General features: G+C 57.5%; 1 protein-coding gene across 1 annotated transcript; it reads right to left on the reverse strand.

Annotated features, from left to right (window-relative positions):
* Window positions 1-985: 985 nt before the first annotated feature.
* Window positions 986-13587, reverse strand: PDE4C (phosphodiesterase 4C). Its single transcript, XM_032591650.1, has 15 exons — window positions 13427-13587; window positions 10179-10370; window positions 9254-9290; window positions 9063-9163; window positions 8749-8801; window positions 8262-8374; window positions 8088-8181; window positions 7391-7554; window positions 7093-7191; window positions 6482-6646; window positions 6296-6395; window positions 5533-5687; window positions 3900-4022; window positions 3459-3641; window positions 986-2895 (listed from the first exon to the last, which is right to left on the reverse strand). Exons 1-15 carry the CDS (start codon window positions 13570-13572, stop codon window positions 2500-2502), a joined length of 2121 nt encoding a protein of 706 aa, XP_032447541.1. The 5' UTR covers window positions 13573-13587; the 3' UTR covers window positions 986-2499.
* Between the last annotated feature and the right edge of the window lie 8716 nt (window positions 13588-22303).

The raw sequence follows: 22303 nt of genomic DNA on the forward strand, positions 1-22303 counted from the left end.
GCCTCAGTTTCTACATCTGAGAAATGGGAGAAGGAAGAGACAGAGTTAATGTGCACCTCAAGCAGGTAGCTCGGTGCGTGGCTCAGGACACACTCTTCTCAAGCTCAGAGAGGTTAAGAGACTCGAAGTTGTCATATTCATCTCTAGGGGATACTGAGGATGGTGTGGTGGGCCTGGCCCAGGCCTAGGGGGATCAGGGTGTGGAGACGATGGTGGACATGAATCCAAGAATCCTCGAGAACTTCCACGAGTGCCAGCCTGGGATGGAGGGCCAGGAAGGACCGTGCAGGGGAGGAGACGCTGAGCTGAGACCCAACCAGTGAGAATGAGGGTGGGGGTGAAGCAATCCAGGTGGTTTGGCACGGTATGTGCAAAGGCCCTGAGGTGGGGCCATAACTTGGGGTATGGAAAGCCAGCATGGGTGGAGTGCGGTCAGTAGGAGGGAGAGAGATGCCTGTGACCCAAATTGAAGGGGAACATTTGTTCTTATGAATAGGTGGAGAGAAAAAAAAACAAAAACAAAATAAAAATGGGGAAATAAGGTGAGAGGCTGAAGGCAGATGATCTACAGGAAGGTTATAGCAGAATTTTATTCTCTTTTTTTTATGTTTCCATTATTTCCAAATTCTCTACAGTAAACGCATATTACTTGTAAGTAAAGGGGGGGAGGGAGACATAATTATAAATACAAATCCCCTAAATCTCTGCCTTTTATTTATTTTTTTTAATTTTTTCTAATGTGTATTCATTTTTGAAAGACAGAGAACGAGCAGGAGAGGGGCAGAGAGAGAGAGAGAGAGAGAGGGAGACACAGAATCCGAAGCAGGCTCCAGGCTGCGAGCTGTCAGCACAGAGCCCGATGCGGGGCTCGAACTCACCAACCGTGAGATCATGACCTGAGCCGAAGTTGGACACTTAACCCACTGAGCCACCCAGGCGCCCCTAAATCTCTGCCTTTCAAAAGTCTGGAAGGAAACGCACCAAGTTCGTGACCCAGATGAATTTTAATTCTCCCTCTGTGGAATTTGATCATTACTTGTGATGAGGATGAATCATGTCAGTGGGATGGAATCATCAAGGGAATTATTTAGGAATGAAGCCAGCTGTCCTTGAAGCCAGGGGCTGCTTGATGACTTGTGTCATGTATGATTCTTCAGGCAGGCGACGAGGGGCCAGGCGGGGAGATACTGAGGCTTCTGGAGGCGGGAATCGAACCTGATTCTGGAGCACAGAGCAGGCCCCTTCAGCATGAGCTCGACGTCGCGGGGAGCCGAGAAACGGCGGGTAAGGCGAGGAGAATCCCCGAATTCGCCCCGCCTCCCTTCCGTGCCTCCGTCCGCCAGGGGGCGCCGCTGGCTACTGTCCAGCTCCCAACTGCGCGGCCCAGCAGGCCAGACGGCCCTCTTTGCAACCCCGTTTCCCCATCCCTGAGATGGGCGCGGCATTCATTTTGGGTGATAGGTTTATTTAACCCCGGAGACACGTTCAGTGCCCCACGTTTCTAAGATATTTCGGAGAGGTCACGGACACCACCCTCCAACCAAAGTTTACCCAAGTACTAGGATCAGGCCATGGAGGGGAAACTGAGGCCCAGAAGGGGCTGTGCCTGGAAAGAAAGGGTCAGAGGCCCCCTTCCCCCTACAGGGAGTCTGGGGGATCCTCAGAAACAGGAGGTGTAGAGATTTGCCGTTGGGGGAGGGGGCGGATTCTGTGCTTTGTTGCTGTTCTGTAAGAGGGAGAAAAGGCGGGCCGCAGGGGTCCCGGGGCTAGGGAGAACAGAACCCACAGACCCGAGGACAGAAACTACAGCCACTTAAAGCAACAACCAGCGAGTGCACAGGCGGTCATAAGCTAAGTCAGTCTTCAGAGTTCCCGGCACAGAGCCCTCTTTCCGGCTCCGTATTGGTCCCGACCGGAGCTCCTGAGCCAGAATCGGGTCTGGGACAAAGCTTTGGTGCTGAAAATTCTCCCGTTCGAGTTTCCAGTCTCTTGCGTGGAACTGCCTGGCAGATGAAGGCGAGGCGCCTGAGGTGGGGGTGCATCGCCTGGGGGCTGCCTCCCCACCCCCTCGTGCAGGGCTACCCTAGAAGCACGCAGCGGGCCCGGGCCCGGCACACAGCAGGTGCCCAATAAACATGTGATAAAGGGTGAACGAACCAAGTGATGGATGTCCCTCAAGAGTGGCCGCTGGAGAAGGTGGACAAGGGGCCTGGCAAGACACCCTCTTTCCACACCGGGGGGTGGAAGCCCAGGAGGGAGAGATCCCAAGGGTGCTGGGAGAGGCTGCCTCCAGCCCAGCCCCTTGGAGAGCTCTCTCAGCAAATCCAGGTTCAGACTGGCCCCCAGCCAGCTGCCTTCGCTTTGACCGTGAGGCCTGCCTAGAACTAAAAGCTTGGTCTTCTCCCTCAGTGGTAGGGGTGGTGGGGACGGGGGACAGAGGCAAGGCAGGGGCCACCTCGGACCTCTTCCTGGAAGGCCCACCCACCCAATCAGGAGCCATTAGGTCCCGAAGGGCTCAGCCATCACACTGGCCTCATGGTCCACGGAGGGCTTGCCCACAGGCCTCCGGTTGTCCAGGGGTAGGGCCCCAGGGTCTGGGCCGGCCTCAAGGACCAGCAGCTCAGTGTCAGGTGACTCCGACACCTCCGTGTCCAATGTTGGTCCCTCCTCCTCCTCCTCCTCCTCCTCTTCTGCCTCCTCCAGAGTCAGCTCAAACTGGAACCTGTCGGGGCCACCCTGCTCGGGGCGGGTGAGATCCACAGGACTGCGGGGGATCTTGCTCTGGTACCACTCGCGGTTGTCCTCCAGTGTATCCAACAGGTCCTGTGCGTCTGGGTGCACGAGATCAGCCCACGTCTCCCACAGTGGGTGTGCAATGTAATCAATGAAACCCACCTGTGGGTTGATACAGGGCAGGGAGGTGGGGAAGGTAGCTGTGGCGTGAGTCACCGTGGAACCTAGACCTGGTCCGGCCTCCAGGCCTCTGCCCTGCTTGTTCCCTCTGTCTGGAATGCCAGCTCCCAACTCCTACTCATCCTTCAAAACCCTCTTCAAACAGCCCCTCCTCTGGGAAACCGCTCCTGCCCCTTCTGGTCTCCCTCAACCCCTAAGTCTTTCTCCCTACCTCATCCCTGTCACCTCCCCTCAGGGCCGGATGTATGTGGCCCCCAGACTGGGAGCCCCTCCAGGTTCCCCCCGCCTCCACGGCACCCAAACAGGTATTTCCAAACTCCTCCCGTACGGATCCCTCCCCCCCTGCAACGGATCCCTCTCCCCGCAGTCCAGAGGGAATGCCTCCCGGGACTGACTCCACAGAGCCCAGGGCAGACCTCACCCTTAGGCCACTTCCCCTCCCTGGCCAGCTGTGGTCAAGCCAGGACTCCCGGGGTCGGCTCACCCAGCGTTTCCCTCCCCTGTCCCCGGTGCCTGCTGGTGGCTCAGCCCAGGGGCCCTCACACCTGGGACTTCTCCACCGAGGCGGTGTGCTTGTCACACATGGGGCTGATATCCAGGCCTGATTCACGCTCCCGGTCGCCCTGCTGGAAGAACTCGGCCATGATGCGGTCGGTCCACCGGCGGTACAGCTCCAGCGGCTTGGTGGGGTTGCTGAGGTCAGCACAGTGTACCAGGTTCTGCAAGACCTGGGGAGACCAAGGCTCGGGAGGGCTCGGGCCGGGCCACTCTCAGGCCTGGTAGCCTCCGCAAGAGGCTGGCGCCACGAACACCCCCATCTTACGGGTGGGGAAACTGAGGCCCGGGTGGGAAAGAAGGGCCAAGGCATCGGCGTGTGGCTCTGGGTGCCTCCGTTTCTTCAAGCTGGCTGCACAGCTGGTGCTTCGTAAGCAAAGCTAGGTGAGAGCCGTGGAGACCGAGGCTCCAGGGCCCATCTGGACACACACCTGGATGCGGTCAGAATAGTTGTCCAACAGCAGGACTCCAAGGCTTGTCACCTTCTTGGTCTCCACCATGGTCTTGAGGTCGGCCAGGAGGTTCATGTGTTTGGACATGTCCGTGGCCAGCACCTGGGAGCAGACAAGATGACGAGGATGAGGACTGCGCCCACCCCACCTTCCAGACCCCACGCCCACTCCGTTCCTTAGCCCTCTGAGCCTCAGGACCCTCATCTGTGAAATGGGGGGATGTCACAAGATTCACTGCAAACCCAGTTCACCAGAGGAGCTGAGTCAACGGTCCCTTCTCCAAGGTTGCTGGGTTCGTGAGGGTACATCCCACCCATGGGACAGGGCACAGGGAGAGAAATTAAACCGGGGGCTGGCGTGCCCGAGGGCAGTGGTGAAGCCCAGCAGAGGGCATAGCCTGTGCAAAGGCCCTGGTGCCGGGTGAGCTGAGGAACACAGAGGAGGCAGTTGCGATGGCAGCTGAGGGGAGCAATGAGTCTCAGGGAGGAGTGGGGGATTTATTCAGAGGGCCACGGGAGCCACAGGTGGATCTGAAACCAGCAAGGACCTGCCTTTGGCGCTCCCCAACCCCCCTGTGGCCACCGTGCGGCCAGAAGGGCTGTTTTCAGACATTTGGAGGGAAGTTCAGCTCAGAGCACAGCTGTTTCAACTTAACTGAAAAAAATAATAATAATCAGTTTCACTGGACCCGAGCACAGCCAGCCCAGGAGTGATCCACACGCAGTGCGTGGGCTCCTCTGAGAATCAAAGAAAAATCTCAAAAGTTCTCCCCAAACCTCCCACCTGCCCGAAATGATGTTCCTAACGGGGGTACCTATTGGCCAAGGCCCCAAGTCAAGACCACCTCACCAAACTTTTCATTCTTGGTTTCCTCTGAGCTGTTCCCTCTGCTAGAAACACTCCTCCCTACCTCATGGCCGCCACACCCTGCGAGTCCTGCCAATTTCAGTGTTCCCTCCCGGGGAAGCCCTCCCCAACCTTGAGTACTCCCCTGCCTCCCCCCATCACGGGTCTATCTCTGGGTTCTCTCATCGTGGCTCTGCCTGTGGGTCCCTCTCCCTCACAGGCCATTGAGTCTCCTAAAGTCTCCTCCACAGGCCATTGAGTCTCCTACTGGTCATTGGCACAGGGCAAGCACACAAGAGGTGTCCAATAAACGCTTGTTAAATTAATGAAAGAGGGGCGCTTGGCTGGTTCAGTCTGCAGAGCATGCGACTCTTGATCTCAGGATCGTGAGTTCAAACCCCACGTTGGGCGTGGAGCCTACTTAATTAAAATAATAATAATAATAATAATAAGTAAAATAATTAACGAATGAGACACAAGACCCCAAAGCCTACTGTTGTCTTTTGATCTGAAAAATACCAAATGGACAGACTTATGGCTCAGAACAAAGTTGCACCTGGAACCCCAGAAACTCAGTTTATGAAACTCTGCCAGGATTTCATTCCCCCAACCAAGGGTCTGGTGACCCTCACCCAGGGCTTGGATGGTCGCTGCCCCATTTTACAGAGGAGGAAGCTCAGGTTCAGAGCAGAGACATGTCCAGGTCCAACCGAACCCCCAGCCAGGCCAAGATCACCCCCCATCCCGTTCATAGCCGTGTCCTCACCATGTCGATGACCATCCTGCGCAGACTCAGCCGCTGCTTGGCACTGAGGTTCTGGAAGATGTCACAGTTCTCTGCCTGCAGCAGCTTGAAGCCCACGGCCAGGTGGTGGTTCTCCAGCACGGAGGCATCGTTGTACATGAGCGCAAGCTCTGAGTCTGTGGGGGAGGCAGAGAGCCTCAAGACCTGTCCACCCACCACCTCCACCCAAAGGAGTTGGTAGGCAAACTCCTACTCGCGCACGAAGGCCCCAACTCTGATGCCCTCCATTCCGCGAAGCCTTCTAGAATTCTGTCTTTCCCCCTAGCCCTGCCCTGACTGCAGGTCCGGGGGCATCGGCGTTCAGATCTCCCTCCTCGAGACCGGGGACCCCTTGAGGCGTCGGCGTGGCAGGAGGCAGTGCGCACTGAGTGCCTGTTGAATGAACAACTGAGTCACCGTCTTACTGGATTCTGGGGTGGTTAAGAAGGCTCCACTCTCATCCCAGGCTCTCCAAGGATGTATACAAGAGGCACCCAGTAATTATCTGAGTTTTTCCGACGTCTCAAAGGACCCCGAACTTTCAAACCTTTGTGGCCCCGGATCAGCTCTGCCACGTTTGTTATTGTCTCACGTATTGAGCACCTACTGTGTACCTGGAACTGCTCTGAGCACCAAAGGGAAGGACTGTCCCAGCCATTTCACAAACGGGGAAACTAGGCTCAGAGCAGGAATGGGTGGGTCTGGGGTCAGGTGATTGACAGGTGGGGCCCCACCCCCGACTCACTGGTGTTAACGAGAAACTGGTTGGAGACCCCAGGGTGGTCCACGTCGTGGATGGCGCTTGCGAAGATAGCAGCCAGGACTTCCAGGTCTGTGAAAACGGCCTGGGCAGGCAGGAGGCGTGAGAAGTAGGGGGTGGGCTCCCTGCACCCTGCACCCACCCTGGCTGCCTCTAGACTTAGGGTAGTACCTCAAGGGCAGGTGTGGCCAGCAGCACGTGCGTGGACTGAGCCACGTCGGCGGCGTGTAGGCTGTTGTGGTAGGCCACATCGGCATGGTAGTGACTTTCCAACGTCAGAAGGTAGGTGACGAGTGTGTCTGCTGGGATCTGAAATGTCTTGAGCAGGTCTCGTTCCTGGTCCATCACAGGCCTCCAGTCAAGGCCTTGGCCTCTGGGGCAGCAGCATACACCGTTCCTATGCCTTCTCGCCTTCTGAGCTCCTATCCGTCCCTCAAATGCCCCCTCTTCCAGGACGCCCTCCCTGCTCTCCCTCCGAACTCCCTTGGTCTCTGTCCTGCCCCTCTGGTCTATCCCTGACCTCACAGGCCTGGGGCTCTCTTCGTCCAGTCCTTCCCTCCAACCCTGAGTCTCTTCAGGGCCAGGCTCCGGGCTGAGGCTTGTTGCCCATGCACGTTTCCACCCAGTGAACTCCTACTCGTCCTTCAATACGCAGCTCGCATTATGCCATTCGGGGGGGATCAGGGAGGACTTGAAGAATGAGTGTCCCCCGAGGCCTTGGGGTAGGAAGATGTGAAGGAAAGAAGCCCCAGTAGCGTTGGAAGCCAAGGGCGGGGAGGTACCTGAAAGATGTTGAACATGATGGTTGTAAGGGGCCGGTTCCCACTTAGCTCTGCCACCTTGAACACGTCGAGCCCCCATTTGTTGGTATCTTCCAGTTCCTAAAATGCGAAGAACTGAAGCTTAACTCCAGCCCAGCTTGCTCCGACTCTGGACCCTTGACATCCCCCACCGGGCCTCAGGTCCTATGCTGAGCCCCACCTGCCCAATCTACAGGTGGGCAAACTGAGGCCCAAGGTAGGGCATCCACACAGAGCCAGGACTCAACGGCAAGTCTCGGTATTCCAGTTGGGGACCCACCTTGGCCAGCTGCCCCTCCTGGTCAGTCTGGACCCCGAAGCGTGGGACGGTGGCTGCAGAGAGGCCGGCACTGTGGGGGAGCCCACGCAGGCCGCTGATCTGAGACATGGGCCTTGGGGTCTCCGTGGGGGTCACCCTGGGCAACTCCATCTCAGTCTGCTGGTCTGTAGATGGAGCAGGGCGGGGCTCAGGGAAACTGATTCACCTGCTGGGGTCATCCTGCCTCGCCTCAGGTCACGGACCTTGCCAAACCTCAGGATCAACCCATTTCTTTTTCATCTGGATCAAAGTGAGCTTGGAGTAAAGTCCCTATCGGGCCCGTAGCTACCCTTCTCCGTTCATGGCTGATCTCAGTGACCTCTTCTGTTTGATATTGCCCGTCGGCAACCAGGGCTCAGCATTTTCCCCCAAAAAGCCGAATGTGCTTTCCATCTCCCAAGGTGGAGACCCAGCTGTCTCGTTCACTCCCTGTCTCCCTTGGAAAACTTCTACTCGTGCTTCAAAACCCTAGCTTTAATATGCCCCTCCACCTAACAGTTCCTTCTGTTCCTCTCTCTGGAACAGCTCTGACCCATGGGGTTGGAAGTGCCCATGTCCAGCTCTGTCTCCCCAGGAGGCCTGTAAGAGAAGTCTTTCCTTTTTCTTGGTTCTTCCTACCTCTATTGTGTTGCTCAAGCAGTGACCCACCACAGCTCACCCAGGAAGGTTTGGGAGATGTACTCGGACACCTGGTTCCCAGAGCGGCTGGTTTCAGACAGGTGAGTTAATTCCCGGTTCAGCATCCGCTTGAACTGCAGGGGAAGGTGAGGACAGTGATGATGGGGGCACCGTGGCCAGAGGCAAACGATCTGGGCTATCTGGCCCTCCTCACCTTGTTGGAGGCCATCTCCCCCACTGAGTGCCGCGTCTGCAGTGTCTCCAGCTGATCCAGACACCAGTCCAGCTCGTCCAGTGTCTCCAGAGCCAGCTTCTGCCCAGTGTCCTCTGGGGGCCGAGCTGGTCAGGAGGCCTGCCTCACCCTCCCCCCTCCCCGCCTTGGGGACCCCGCATCCCTCATGCCACCTTCTGTTGCATCTGGACCCCAGAGCCCTTCCCAATAAGGCCACTCAGGACCTCAGGATCTGAGTGGTAGACATGTCCCCAAGTAGCTGTGTGACCACGGATGGGCAGGTCTCTGCCCCTCCCTGGGCCTCAGCCTCCCCATCTGTAATATGGGTATGGCAGACCCCACCCCCAAAGGTGTTCTGGAGATTACAGTTAGCAAGTCCCTAAGGACTCATGGGCTGAGTAGGTCGCCATGGAGAGGAAGTTCACAGCCGTCCAGCTGTGGGAGGAAGGGGAAGGGGCAGGCACATTACCTGTAAGTGGAGGGGGCTGACTGCCAAATAGGGGGTTTTCGACCGATGCCTGCCTGCGGTACAGATGGCCTCCCTCACTCATGGGCCCCGCCCCCAAGTCCTCCAGGCCCCGCCCCCACCCACCCCTTGCCCCGCCTCGCCCCGTCCCTCAGGTCGCTGGCCACCTTATTTCGGGTCAGGCCCCACCGCAGCTTTGCCCACCTGTCTTCAGGCCCCGCCCCTCTAGGCCTCGTCCCGCCCCCTCCTGCCCTTCCCTCCCGCAGGCCCCGCCCCGATGCCTGCCCTCGTTGGCCCCCTCTCTTTCTCGGCCTGACCCCGCCTCCTCCCCGCCTTCTGCGTACGTGGCTGCCCCGCGGCCTTGCAGGTGGGCTAGGGCTGCGACGTTGCTCCGAACCGTTCTCAGACTTGCTAGGACCTGTCGGAAGGGGCGCGATCAGCGCTGGAAAGCGGGGGTCGGTTCTCCCCGCTTGGCCCAGGGGAGGAGGGGCAAATGGTGGGCACCCACCTGGGCAAAAGGCGTCACGATCATGTCTTCTCCGTGTCTGCGGGGGGGGGGAGACGGGACATCAGGAAGGGCGGCCAAGAGAAGCCCTCACATTGGTTCCCATCTTCCAGCTTTTTATACATATATGTATATATATATATATATATATTTTTTTTTTTTTAATGTTTATTTATTTTGGAGAGAGAGAGGGAACATTGGAGGGGTAGAGAGAGAGAGAAGGGGACAGAGGATCCAAAGCAGGCTCTGCGCTGACAGCGAGCCTGATGTGGGGTCTGAACTCACTGCTGGGAAATCATGACCTGTGCTGAAGTCCCGATGCTTAACCGACTGAGCCACCCGGGCCCCCCACACCCACCGCCTTCTTCCAGCTTTTACCCAGACTATGCCCTCTACTGAGTGTGACCTCCCCACATGACTCCACCTTTGGTCCCTATGCTCCCCTCACCTGACTAGTCTGAAAGCCACCAGAGTTCCTCTGACCAAGCCCCATCTCACAACTAGTGAACCATGGGCAGCAGAGGTCTTAAGAGAGGCAAGGCGGAAATTACCGTGTTTTTCTTTTTTTTTTTTAATTTTATTTTTTTTAATTTTTTTTTCAATATATGAAATTTATTGTCAAATTGGTTTCCATACACCGTGTTTTTCTTTTCATTGTGGCTACCACGAAGCTCAAATCAAGGTGTTTGTTCGGTTGCTGTCATTGAACATCTCCGGATCGCCACCGAACTCCAGGCTAAAGTCAAGCACAGAGCCTTACTGGGTATCATTCTGAGCATGCTCGACTGAATAAGGGAGCTGTCTGGAAAACACCTGCTTAAACGTCAAAGCCCAGCTCAAGTGACCACTTGAAGGAGGTTTGCTGAATGGAGACATTAAGGAAGGAGGGATGAACAAGGAGGTGTCATCCCATCAGTCTTGGACTCACAGATCACTAGCCACAGAGGAGTTCCGAGACATGGCCTTGGGTGAGAGGTCGTAGTCGCTGTCGGAGCGGTACAGGAAGGACTCTCGCCTCTGGCCGTGCTGAGCAGGCGCCTGGGTGACCCGGCCAAGGCCAGGCCCGGCCTGAGGGTCCAGGGTGCTTCTCCCGCATGACAGTCCATTTTCCAGATCAAAGCTGAAGGCAGATTAGGCATGGTCAGTGCCGAGGGTCCTGGCACGTGGAGGCCTGGCTGTGGCCCACACCCGCTGTCACATCCTCCCCGGGGGGCCTCGGTGGGTTGGGCAGAATAGCCTCCGGCTTGTCTACCTCCCCACAGGCACACCCCTACTCAGGGACCGCGTGCCTCTCATTCCTCTGTCTCCACATCTGTACCCCGGAGCCTTTCCCACTGGGAGCAACCTGGTCTCTGGGACATGGGTTTCGGATCTGTCCCCAAGTGACTGTGTGACCATGGGTAGGTTTCAGCCTTTCTCTGGACATCAGCCACTTGGTCTCTAACGTGGGCTTGGTATACTCCTTCCCCGAGGAGGCTTTTAGGGAGTTACAACAGAGGACCTGACGAGGGGCAACTGTGTAAATTAAGGTCGAGGTCCTATGGTAAGTTCACGGGGACTGGAAATGACTTCCTGGGTTTTCCTTTCTGGAGACCAGGGTCCTGCCTAGATCTGACACGCTCCAAGGCTCCCCCAGCCAGCTTAGGAGATGCTCCCATCACCTGTCCCCACCCCCAGCTCCCAGGCCCCAGCCCATTCCTTATGGCCCGGCCCCAATCTCCACGACCACGCCCCCAGCTCACTTGGCCTTGTCCTCAGTTTCCCCACTCGCCTGCTTCGTTTTAGGTCCAAACGCTCTGCCTGTTCTTTTCCACCTCCGGGCCTTTGCACAGGCTGTGCCCTCTGCCCGGAGCACCAGCGTCCCTCCCTCGGGTGCCCCTTGTTTCGGATAATCCCCAATACCCCCTCCCAGCTGTCAGCCCTTGTGTCTCCATCATGCCACACTCTGACTGGGTAAGGGGAATCTACACCCCTACCCCTTGGGATTAGAGATCAGAGAAAAAGTGGGAGGGGCCCGGGGAAACAGACGTGTGGGAGAGGAGTTAGGACAGTGAGCAGTTAGCAACCAGGGAGAGGAGGGGCCGTCTGTGTGTGGGTCATGGGCTTTTGAGAAGGGGATAGGCAGGAGAAGCGAAGACTGGAAGACACCGGAGACCGCCCCAAACATGGGGCCCCTGGCTAAGGGCCGGTGTCCGCTTCGTCCCCTGCGAAGGGACCCCATCCCAGACCACCGGCCAGGATCAGCACCAGCCTGAAGATTCTGAGCAGGGGATTCGGCTCAGACCGTGGTATGGGTGGGGGATTCGACAGGATTCTGTCCAGTTCGGCCGGATTCGGTCTGGGTCAGTCAAATACAGCCAGGTTTGGCCTGAGTTTGGTCTGATCACACAGGTTTGGGCCTGGTCCAGATAGGTTCGGTCGGGTGAATTCGGTAAGATTCGGATACGTCCGACCGCGCTCGGGAAGGTTCGGCTACATTCGGTCATGCTCGCCTAAATCCGGCAGCGCCAGGTTTCCGAGCAAGTCCGGGTGGCCCTCGACCCGAGTCGGGCGTATTCGGCTTCGTCCGGCCTCACTCGGGTGAATTCGGGCATTTTCGGCTATGTCGGCAGCTCTCGGCCTTTTCGAGTTCGCCGCCTCCCTGAGAATCCCCAGGCTGCTGGGACCTCCGAGCTCCCGCTTCGTGACGTCACCCTTAGGGGCGGGGCTTCTTAACCCTGCCCTGCCCAGGCCGGGGCTTGGCGGCGGGCAGCGAAACACTCTGGAGGGCTAGCGGCCCTCGGAGGGCGGCGTCCTGCCCTCGGAGGGGGGAGTCCTGGGGGTGGTGCACCTCTACCCCTTCCTTGCCTCTCCTCAAATGTTCTGGAAGAGCAAATCTATGGATCAAGAGGGAAACTGAGGCCAGGAGAGGCAACAGGGTGCTGGATTCGCATCCAAGTAATAGGTGCAGAGGGTTAAGGGCTGGGCCGGGATTTTCGCGCCGCGAGAAAAGCTGTTTTTCTTTCTGCTCTAAACTTAGCCCGGAGCGGCGGGGTCACACCGCGATTCCATGACGCGGGCGGCGCGGAGCGAGGTCGCCTGGACTATGAGAATCGCGCGTCTTAGGTAAACTGAGGCAAGAGGGCCTCGGAGGAACCCACCCTCCGCTAGTCTCACCTTCTGGGACTGGTGGCTCTCCCTCAACGCCTTTGAGCTCTCTCCGGGGAGGACCTCTCCCCCTCCGCAGGGACCCCTCTTCGCGGGCGTCTGGTGCCCTGGGGACGCTCTCCGGGATCTGGGACACCCCTCCAACCCCTCCGGGGCTGAAATGGAGCCATCAAGGACCACGGTCACGACTCCCTCCACCCTGCCAGCTGTCGCTGGCCGTGTGACCTTGGTGAAGGGACCTCCAGTCCCTGAGCCGCCAGGTGCCAAATTATCAAGTGAGTCCTAACGCGGCACGAATCCAGCGCAAGGCGCCAAACGCGGTCCGCGCCCACAAGCCCCACCTCCCGCCCCAGCCTCGCCCCCGAGCCCCACGAGGTCACAGCTTCCTGAAGGGGTCGGGGTTCGAACCCGGAACAGTGGGTCGAGTCTTTGTAGGACGCGTGTGGGGCTGCGCGGAGCCAGCGCTCAGCGAGGGCAGGTCCGCTTTCACCGTGGGACACACAACTCGCCCGCTTACGCTGCGAACGCCCTGTTTCGAAGGCCCCGTCAAATCGGGTCTTCATCTGTAGACACCGAAGGCTTAGTGTGAGCACCCCCCCCCACCCTCCCCGGGGGCCATCTAGTCGCTGGCTCCGGGACCCGACTGGGGAGCGAGACCAAGGGGAGGAGTCATTTCCTCCTCCCCTCACCGCCAGGGCGTTCAGCCCGCCTGCCCCGGCCGACGAGGGTCAGGAGGAGACGTGAGCCTCAGCCCGTCCGGCTCGGGGCTGCACATCTGGAAAGGGACAGACGCTGGTCCCCAGGGCATGTGGACAGGCAGCGGGTGGAGGGAGACAGAAATGGAGAAAGAGTCTCCAAGTACGAGAGACCGAGAGCGGGCAGAGGGAGAGAGATCCCGAGAAAGAGAGGGAGGGGCAGAGCATCCCTACCCGGATTCCCCACCCGGCTCCAGCTGTCCCTGACTCTGCCCTTCCCACCTCCAGCCTGGCGGTTCTGGCGACCCCCGCCAGGCCCTCCTTCTCGCCTCACCACAGCGGATGGGCCACAGTGAAGCGCCGCTGCAGGCGGATACTCTGGTTCACCAGGAGCTTCCGGAAGAGCCCGGGGGAGCCGCGAGGGGAGCCCCGGGGAGAGCCGGGCCCGGGGGCCGGGGCGGGCGCGGGGGGTCCCTGCATCGCCAAGACCGCATGGAGGCTGCACCCAGCGCGGGCTGCGCGGGACCTTTTCTGGACAGCCGCGGGGGCGGGGCCCGGCGGGGAGGGGGCAGAGGGCGCACTTGGCCCCGCCTCGCCGCGGGACCTCTCCTGGATGCCCCCACCGGGACCAATGGGGGAAACTGAGGCACTGAGCTGGACGCGACTCTCTGCTCCCTCCCTTTGGGGGTGGCCCCGTGGGTCCCAGAACCCGGATCTTACGCCACTTCTCTCTGCCTAAATGTCCCTAATTAGAGCAGCTTCTGGGGTTGATAACTTGGCTGAGAAGAGTGAAATGCGGAAGTCAGTAAGGGAAGCGTCCCCCTTTGTGAGAGGGTCACAGAGGCACGGAGTTTACCGAGGGGCTGCCCGCGTCTCACACAGGGCTTCCAGTGCCCCTCTGCCCATTTCCCATATGGAGACAATGAGGCCTGGAGCCACTCGGCGCTGCCCAGAAACTACAGACCCTTAACCCTTTGCCAGGTGGAGAAACTGAGGCTTGGAGGGAGGTAGTAACAGGCACAAGGCTTTGCTGCAGGGCAGCGGGGTTCAAACCCAGCCTCCCCTCTCTGAGTCCCCCTCCACTAGGCCCCGCATGACCCCCACCCACTCTGACATTCCCCAGGCCCCGTCTCTGGATCCTTTCCTTTCTTTTGCTGTTCCTACTAGACAAACATCCGCACTCCACTCTCGCCAGGTCTTCCGTCTGTGAAGCATCAACTGCCTTTCCTCTGCCCCAGGAGGGACCCCAGGGGGCCTGGAAAGGGAGGTGTGTGTCTGGGGGTTTCCAGGGGTCTGTAGCAGGTGCTCTATCCTCTGAATGCTGGCATTGGGATGGCCCTGCCCCATTCCATAGGAAAGGAAACCAAGTCTCAGGGTATCGCACTCGGAGGCAGGACCTCGAATGCCCATGTTTTAGGCAGAGGCAGCTCTGAAGGCCTCTGTGTCCCTGCTGTGGGATGACACCCCCTCCCCCGCCTGGGCTTTGCCCCAGGGGACTTCATGAGTTTTGGGGTCCTTAGACAAACGGCACCCCCATTTCTGGCACTCCTAGGGGAATGTGAGATACAATGGGGGTGATTAGAGCTTCAGCGGGGACACCTGAGGTGCTACAGGCAGGAGAACTCTGACTCTCTCCTGACTCCCAGCCATCCTGTTGTCCCCATTGTACAGGTGAGAAAACGCGGAGGCTCAGAGAAGTAGGGTCCCGCTGGGGCTCAGGAGTGCAGAGAGTCTCAAGGACCTGGCTGGGAACCCCCTCCTGCTCCCATGGCCCTGCAACCGGACACCTGGTGGGAACCAGACTTGCTGTCCCAACGACAAAAATACCATCTGTAGCTACTGTGGCTGGACCTAATTATAGCCGGTCCCCAGGGGATAGAGGCCGCCAGGATCAGCCTGGTGGAGGCACTGGGGACAGGGTCAGGGGAGCCTTGATATCACCTCGGCCCCGTGGGACGGGCTTGGAATTGCCTGGTGTCCCCAAGGAGAAACTGAGGCACGGGGAGACTCAGTCCCTCCCCAGAAGTCACAGACATGAAATGGAGAGCTAAGACGAAATGCATCGACACAAACTGCTTCCTACTAGCCTGGAGCTGAGCCAAGGGCTGTGCATGTAAAAGTCATTTGATTTTCAGAGCAAACTCTACAAAGTGGGGACTATCGTGCTCATTTTGCCGATGGGGAAATTGAGGCACAGAGAGGCGGTGTTCACTTGTCTGGGGGAGTGGTAGGGCCAGGGTCATTCAAGCCGAGGCAGGAGGGCTCCCTAGCTTGTGCCCTCTCCCACCTAATGCTTAACTGGCTCCAGCCCCTCTGGAGTCCCAGAGGCTACTCTGACATTCATGTTTGATCAAAAGATTTAACAGTTTAATGGTTTGAAACATTAATAGATTCAACTTTAAATATTTTATTAACAGTTTTAACAGTAATGCTCTATTAATAGCTTTTTGGATGGAGAAACTGAAGCCTGGCCGGCTTGACTGCGGGAGGCCCCGAACCCAGCCGGGTAAAGAGCCGAGGCTGAAGGAGAGGTGGACGTGAGGACTCCCACCTTGACTTTGTCCCTGTGTGCTGCATGACCTGAGGAAGTGCCCAGCACTCTAGTGCCCTTTACATATCACTGGAATCCACCCCCTCGCCCCCCCCCCCCCCCCGCCCCCTGCTTTGAGCATTCCTTCCCTGGGCAGACACTTTTTTCCTCTGCCACCAGGTGGCCCCAGTGAGATGGGTGCTGTTGTGCCCATTTTACAGACAAGTAAACTGAGGCCTGGAGAGGAGCCATGACTTGCCGAAGTCCCCACGGAGAGTCTAGACAAAGGGAGGAGGGTGGGGGCTGAGTCCAGTTATAGATGCTCACATGGGGCAGATCTCACCCTCCTCTGCTCCAGACCCTCTCCATGGCTCCCCGTTGCCCTTCTGTCTCAACCCCCACCCCTCTGAATGCCTTGTATGGTCTGAACCTTTTGAGGTCTGAGCCTCCCTCACCCCCCTCCCTCCTCTTGGCTCCCTCTGCTCCAGCCTCTTCCCCCCTCCTTACTTTTCCTTGAACCAACCAGGTTCATTCCCACCCCATGCCTGTGCCCAAATGCTTTTCTCCGGCTGACTGTTCGTGTTTCAGGTCATAACTGGAGCACGACCCCCTCCAGGAAGCCCTCCCTGACTAGATGGGCAAATATCCTCGGAGCGTCCTTCTCTCATAGGTACAGTTTCACATTTCCTGCCATGATTATCTGATCTGGATCTGCCTCGCCCACTAGACCCTCAAAGGCAGGAAGGACATGCCTTTGCTCACAGTGTGCCCTCGGTGTCTGGCACTCAGTAGGTAAATGAATAAGAGAGGCTCCCCTCCCACCCTCCGGCCACAGTGATCTGTGTTCAGCTCTTCACGGAGCTGTTCTGGTCCTCTTTGACTCTGAGGCTTGGCACATTCTCTTCATTCTGCTTGGCATATCCTTCCCTTCATTCTCGCTGGCTAAATTCTCCTCATCCTTCAGTTTAAGCTTAGATGCCACCTGTTCCAAACCATCTTTTCTCACCCCCTGCCTGCCCCGTGCTGGATCAGAAGCCTCCTCTGAGCCCCCCTGGCACCCTGACCTCTCCCCATGGCAACACAGGTCACTCTGTGCTATTTCCCCCTGGTGTGAGTATCTCCACCATCAGCCTGTCAGCGCCTGTTTACCCACGGCTGAGTCTCCAGTACATAGTACTGGCGCCTGGCACATAGTAGGCGCTTAATAAACGCTTGCCGAACCAGATGCTAGCATCCTCCCAGGCCACATGATCTGCCTGGGGCAGTGGGGAGGACAGCCAGAGCTGGGGACGAGGCTCCCACACAGAAAGTTCAAGACAAAATGTAGAAAGGACAGATTCGTGTTTGCATCTCACTGTCAACACTGTTGTTCAAAGAAGCCCTGCCGCTTTTTCGGGACCACACAGCAGGTTAGCCTTGAACCCAGCTTCCCCGAGGGCTGAGACCCTCCCCCACACACCGGCATATATATGCACGTGCACATGCACACACACTCACGGGAACACAGTCCCCTGCCTTCCGGAGCCACTTGGAGTCTCCCCCTAGATGGGCCCAAACCCGTCTGTTTGTTCTTTCTTGAAGATGGAAAATCATGAGTCACTGGGAGTGGGGGACAGGAGGAGCTGAGGGATGGGGGGGCGGGGGCTGGTGGGGGCATGGGGCCTGCTGGGTCACCTGGGAACAGCTCCAAATCCTCTGGGCCATGGGGCCCATCTGCCCCGGATGTCTCCCAGGGCTGCTAGAGGACCAGGCTGGGAGTGTTAGTCCAGGCTTGTCGGCCAAGTAAGAAGTTAGTGGCCCCAGGAGGTCCATGGGCCAGAGTGGGAAAAATGAAAATCAAGATCCAGAGAGGAAAGCAACTCATCTGACGTCACCCTGCCTGGCCTCAAACCCAGGACTCTAGATCTGGCCTAGAGTCAAGTGGCTCCCCCTCCCATTCAAGGAAGGCCTGGGGTTTCTAGATCCTGCTTCTCAACCCTCCACCTCCTCAGACTTCTAGCCCTGAGACTCCCATCTCTGGTCCCTCTAAGGCCCCTGCTTTACCTCTCTGTTTGTTTTCTGTCTGTCTTATTCCCCTGCCTGCCACCCCCCTTGGTTTATATGAAAAAGGAGCAGCAGCCCTCCCTCTTTACCCCTCCCCCCATCTCCACCCCATCCCTTTTGATGTGGAAAAAGCATGCTGTGTTCAGTCTCCCCAAGAGGCTCTTCTCCTCCCCGGGTCACAGGGGGCAGGGTGGAGAGGGGTGGCCAGACAAACCATAGAGAAGCTCCTTCCCCCAGCGCTGTGGATAGCCTGCCCTGGTCCTCTCATACACACTCCCCAAGGTGCCCTCAGATACTCACGGTGACCACCAACCCCAGAAACGTCCCAGGACATTCCAAGATCTGGAGGACCCTCGGACACCCAGCTGGGTCGGAGTGAGATCACCCTCAGTCACACACCCATGGGCACCACAAGGGGAAACACATAGGCACGTACGCAGCGATGTACGCACACCCAAACGCATCCGGTCAGCCACAGACACAGCTGGCTCTGGACACGCACAACAGGTCGGAGTACACACGGGTGCAACTGCTCAGACTCAGACACACACTCAGATGCAACTGCACCTTAACGCAACCAGTCACAAACCCATAAGCAAACCCTCCAGCTCCAACCCACATAAAGAGCAGCTTTTTCCTCCAAAGAACCGGCCTCAAGCCAAGCAGCAGAGACCCCCCGCCCCTGGAGAAGCAAGGACCCTCCCCCACTCCCGCCAGGCCCCGCGCGCCCCTCCCCCACGCCTTGGGAGTGCCCTGCCCCCGCCCACCTACCGCCTGTAGAAGGAGGTGGGCCAGGAGCGCAGCGACTTCTCGAGCCCGGGCCGCGGGCTCCGGTCCCGCTCACTGCGGCCCGCGGACTTGTCCGGGTCCGAGTAGAAGCGCTGCTGGATGCGGATGGGGCGCCGGGGCTGACGCCACAAGTGCTTCGGGGGTCTGGCTATGCCTTGGCGGCTGCGAACGCGACTCAGCTCGCTGGATGCCTCCTCCCCTTCTTGGACCCCTGGGGTCTCCATGCGCCAGAAGAAGGCGGCAGGGAGAGCAGGGAGCAGAGAGAGCAGGGCACGGGAGCCCCGAGAACGAGGAGTATCTGCGCCCGCCCGGGTCGGGCCAGGACCGGGGGTGGAGGCGACAGCGAGCAGCTGTCCGCGCCGGAGGTGCTGAGGCGGGAGAAGGTAGAAACAGGGACTCAAGGTGGGGCTGACACCAAGGAGCTGTCCTTGCCCAGATGGTGCTGAAGGGCAGCACGGAAAGAAGAACTTGGGGGTGGGGGTTGGAAACAGGGGCTGGGGATACCCCGAGAGCAGAAAATGGTTTGCCGTCCTCCCCTCTAGTGCCGAGTGAAAAAGGGTCAAGACATGAGCTTGGAGTGAAGACAGAGATTGTCCTCCCTGTTGCTGCCGAATGGAGAGCTGGGAGACAGGGGCTCTGGAGATCCCCAGCGCTAAGGCTCTGTCCCTTCTCCTGGTGCTGAAAGGGAAGGTAGGTTCGGGGACTCCGGGTGGATGAGATGCGAGGAGCTAGCTGCAGGAAAGCGCAGAGACAGGGGTTCAGGAACACCTCCACACCAGGGCGTCGTCCGCCCAGGAGGTGCTGAAAGCTGAGCAGCGGCGGGTCCTCAACCCTCCCCAATGACTGTAGCAAGGAGGAGTCTGGAAGCAGAGTCAAGGGCTCTGGTCTTCAGAAGTAGGCACAGATGGTGTTTCTCTGTCAAGCTCAGGAAGGTAGGATTAGCAGTTCAGTCCTACATGGGGTCTCCTGGGAGCCCTGAAGCCCCTACTCACACAGGGCAGGGATCCGGGAAGGGCAGAGAAATGGGGAGGGCTGTAACAGGGCCCTCCCATCCCTGGGGTGGGCACACAGAAACTGCGTCTAGTCGGGGCTGACAACAGCGGAGGTGGGTAGAGAGGGGCACGCTTTTATAGCCACACCAACGCCTAGACCCTCGGCGGAAATGGTGGGATCTCATTCGTCCCACTATGCCTTGGGCCCCACCTCACAGCCATGATTCCTGCCCTCAAATCCCAGGCCTGCCCCTCCCTTCCCCAGTTCTAGAAACTCAAGGCCCTACCCACCAGACATCCTAATCCCAGGAGTAATTTCCTGGTAAGTGGCAGAGGGAGGGTGAGAACATTTTCTATTATGGTTAACAGAAGTAGACAGGGACAAGAGCAGGGCCGGGCTGGTGGGTGCAGTCTCTGGGCTGGGGCAGGGATGCATTTGGGGCCACTCGGTGCAGTAGATTTGGGGGCAGGAAGAGCCATGATCTCAGAAGGCCATTTCAAGGATATTTCTCATGGAGACCACCCTCTACCCTAGTTGTGTCCCCAGGTTGGAGAAATGGGAAACGTTTGGGTCCGAGAGCCAAACAGACTGGGTTCAGCACAAACAACTCTTCTATGTACTTTACTTTCATGGCTCAGTCATTGCCCTTCCTCTCAGCCCCCTGCCCTCTAGAGCTGATAGTAGGAGATAACTTGGTCCATTGGCAGGGAACATGGGTTCTCCCACTGGCTGGCTGTCACTCCACCCCCCCCCCAGCCTGTTTTCTATTCTGGAAAGTGGGGATAATGTTCGTGTCCTACATCCTGGCATTGTTGGGAGGGTGGAAAGGGATGTCACCTGCGAAGGGTCAAAGACTAGGAGCTGTCCACACCAGTCCGTCCCCCTACTCTTTTACTCCTGCTGGTGTCCACCAATGCCTGGTTTGTCTACCTCGTAAATAACTTCTGTATCTGCCTACTTCTCTCCAGCCCATGGCTCCACCTTGGTCCACGTACCACCATCTCCTGCCCAGAACTGCCCAGGCCTCTTCATTGGGCTCTTGCTGCTTCTACCTCTGCCCTTGACAATTCTACTCAGTAGTCACAGAGAATTTTTTAAGTGCCAGTCTGATCAACTCACTCACTTGAAAACCCACCCATGGCTCCCCGTTGCACACCATGAGGTCTTATGTGGTCCAGCCCCTGCCAACAGCCGCAGGCTCCCCTCCCACCCTCCAATTACACTGATCTGCGTTCAGCTCGGCGCACACCTGGTCTTCTTGAGATGTGCTTTGCACATTCTGTTCCTTCTAACTGGCGTATGCTTCCCTGCCCTTCTGTGGCTGACTTCGCTGAATCCTTCATGCTAAACCCAGATGCCACTTCTTCCAAGTGGTCCTTTCCTCACCCCGTACCCCCCAGTGCAGGGTCAGAAACCTCCTCTGGACTCCCGTGGCGCTCTGATCTCTCCAACTGGTATGAGTCTCTCTCCATCAGCAGCCTGTGAGCCCCTGTTTGCCCGTGGCTGTGTTACCGATACAGGGCCTGACACATAGTAGGTACTTAACAAATGTTTTCTGAACAGGTTAGAGAAAGGTTCAGCTAGACGAGGCATTCTGTCTCTCCTGAGACTGGCCCCCTTCATCCCCATCTGCCTCCTCACCTGCTTGGGCCTGGACTGTGGCTTTGCTCTGCTCCTCGAGCCTCGATGGTGAACACCACACGGGCACTGGGCTCACCCTCTCCAGGGGTTCCAAGGCGGCTCGACAGTGGCGGCAGCAATGGGGTCCCTGAGAATCTTCTCCGGACGAGACCACTGCCAAGCGGGCTCATGGGAGCCAAGCCAGAATCCACCGACTCTCGGACCCGCTGGGGAGACAGTGGTGAGACGTCAGCAAGTTCCCAGGCAAGGTGCCTCTCCGGGGCCCAGGGAACCGTGAGGAGAGTCTGAGATGCCCTCACCCAGATTCCTGGACTAGACCAGAGAGCCGTATCTCAGTCCTACTTTCTCCCTGAGTGAATTTACATCTCTGAGTCTCAGTTTCCTCATCCATGAAATGGGCGTGTGGATCTCAGGCCCGCAGAATATGAGTGGTCCTGGCCCACAGCGGGCGTTGCAGCAATATTTATTTATTAATCAATTAGCACATAGTATATTTATTATTGATAACATTCTATAATATATACTGCTATTTAATATAAGAATACTCTAGTGATTTTCTATCATATTATATTTTTTATTAAAACATAAAAATAAAACATGCCGCACATGGACAAGTGAATAACAACAACGATGCCAATAGCTAACCTTTCTTGCACACTCACTGCACGTAGGTGCTGTTCTAAGGATCCCTCACGGGTTAGCTCACAAGGGCACAACAGGGCTAGTATATAGACCATTATCCTCATTTTATTTGAAAAAAATTTTTTAGAGATTTTATTTTTTAAAATAATCTCTAGACCCAATGTGGGTCTCTAGACCCAAATTCACAACCCGGAGATCGAGATCGCATGCTGATCGCATGTGCCAGCCAGGCACCCCCTCCCCATCATCCTCATTTTACAAACAAGGAAACTGAGGCTCAGAGGTGAAGAAAATGCCCACGTTTGCTGTTGGCAAATAAATCCTGAATTCGGAGCTGTGGTGCCTCATTTCCTGAAGGAAGAACTGAACAGGGGGAAATTAGATGAGAAGGTGTTGGCAAGCATGTCCTGAGGAAACACTTGAGACATTTGAAAATCAAACAGAATCAGAACGAACTGATGAATCAGCAAGGGTGAGCTTTCCAGCCCAACAGAACTGGCTTCACCCCATGCCACGTGGTGTAGGGGAAAGCATGCCTTAGTGTTCCCATCTGTGAAATGGGATGAAAGTGAT

The sequence above is a fragment of the Lynx canadensis genome, chromosome A2 (assembly GCF_007474595.2).
Source record: "Lynx canadensis isolate LIC74 chromosome A2, mLynCan4.pri.v2, whole genome shotgun sequence".
In the NCBI taxonomy this organism is placed as follows: Eukaryota; Metazoa; Chordata; class Mammalia; order Carnivora; family Felidae; genus Lynx; species Lynx canadensis.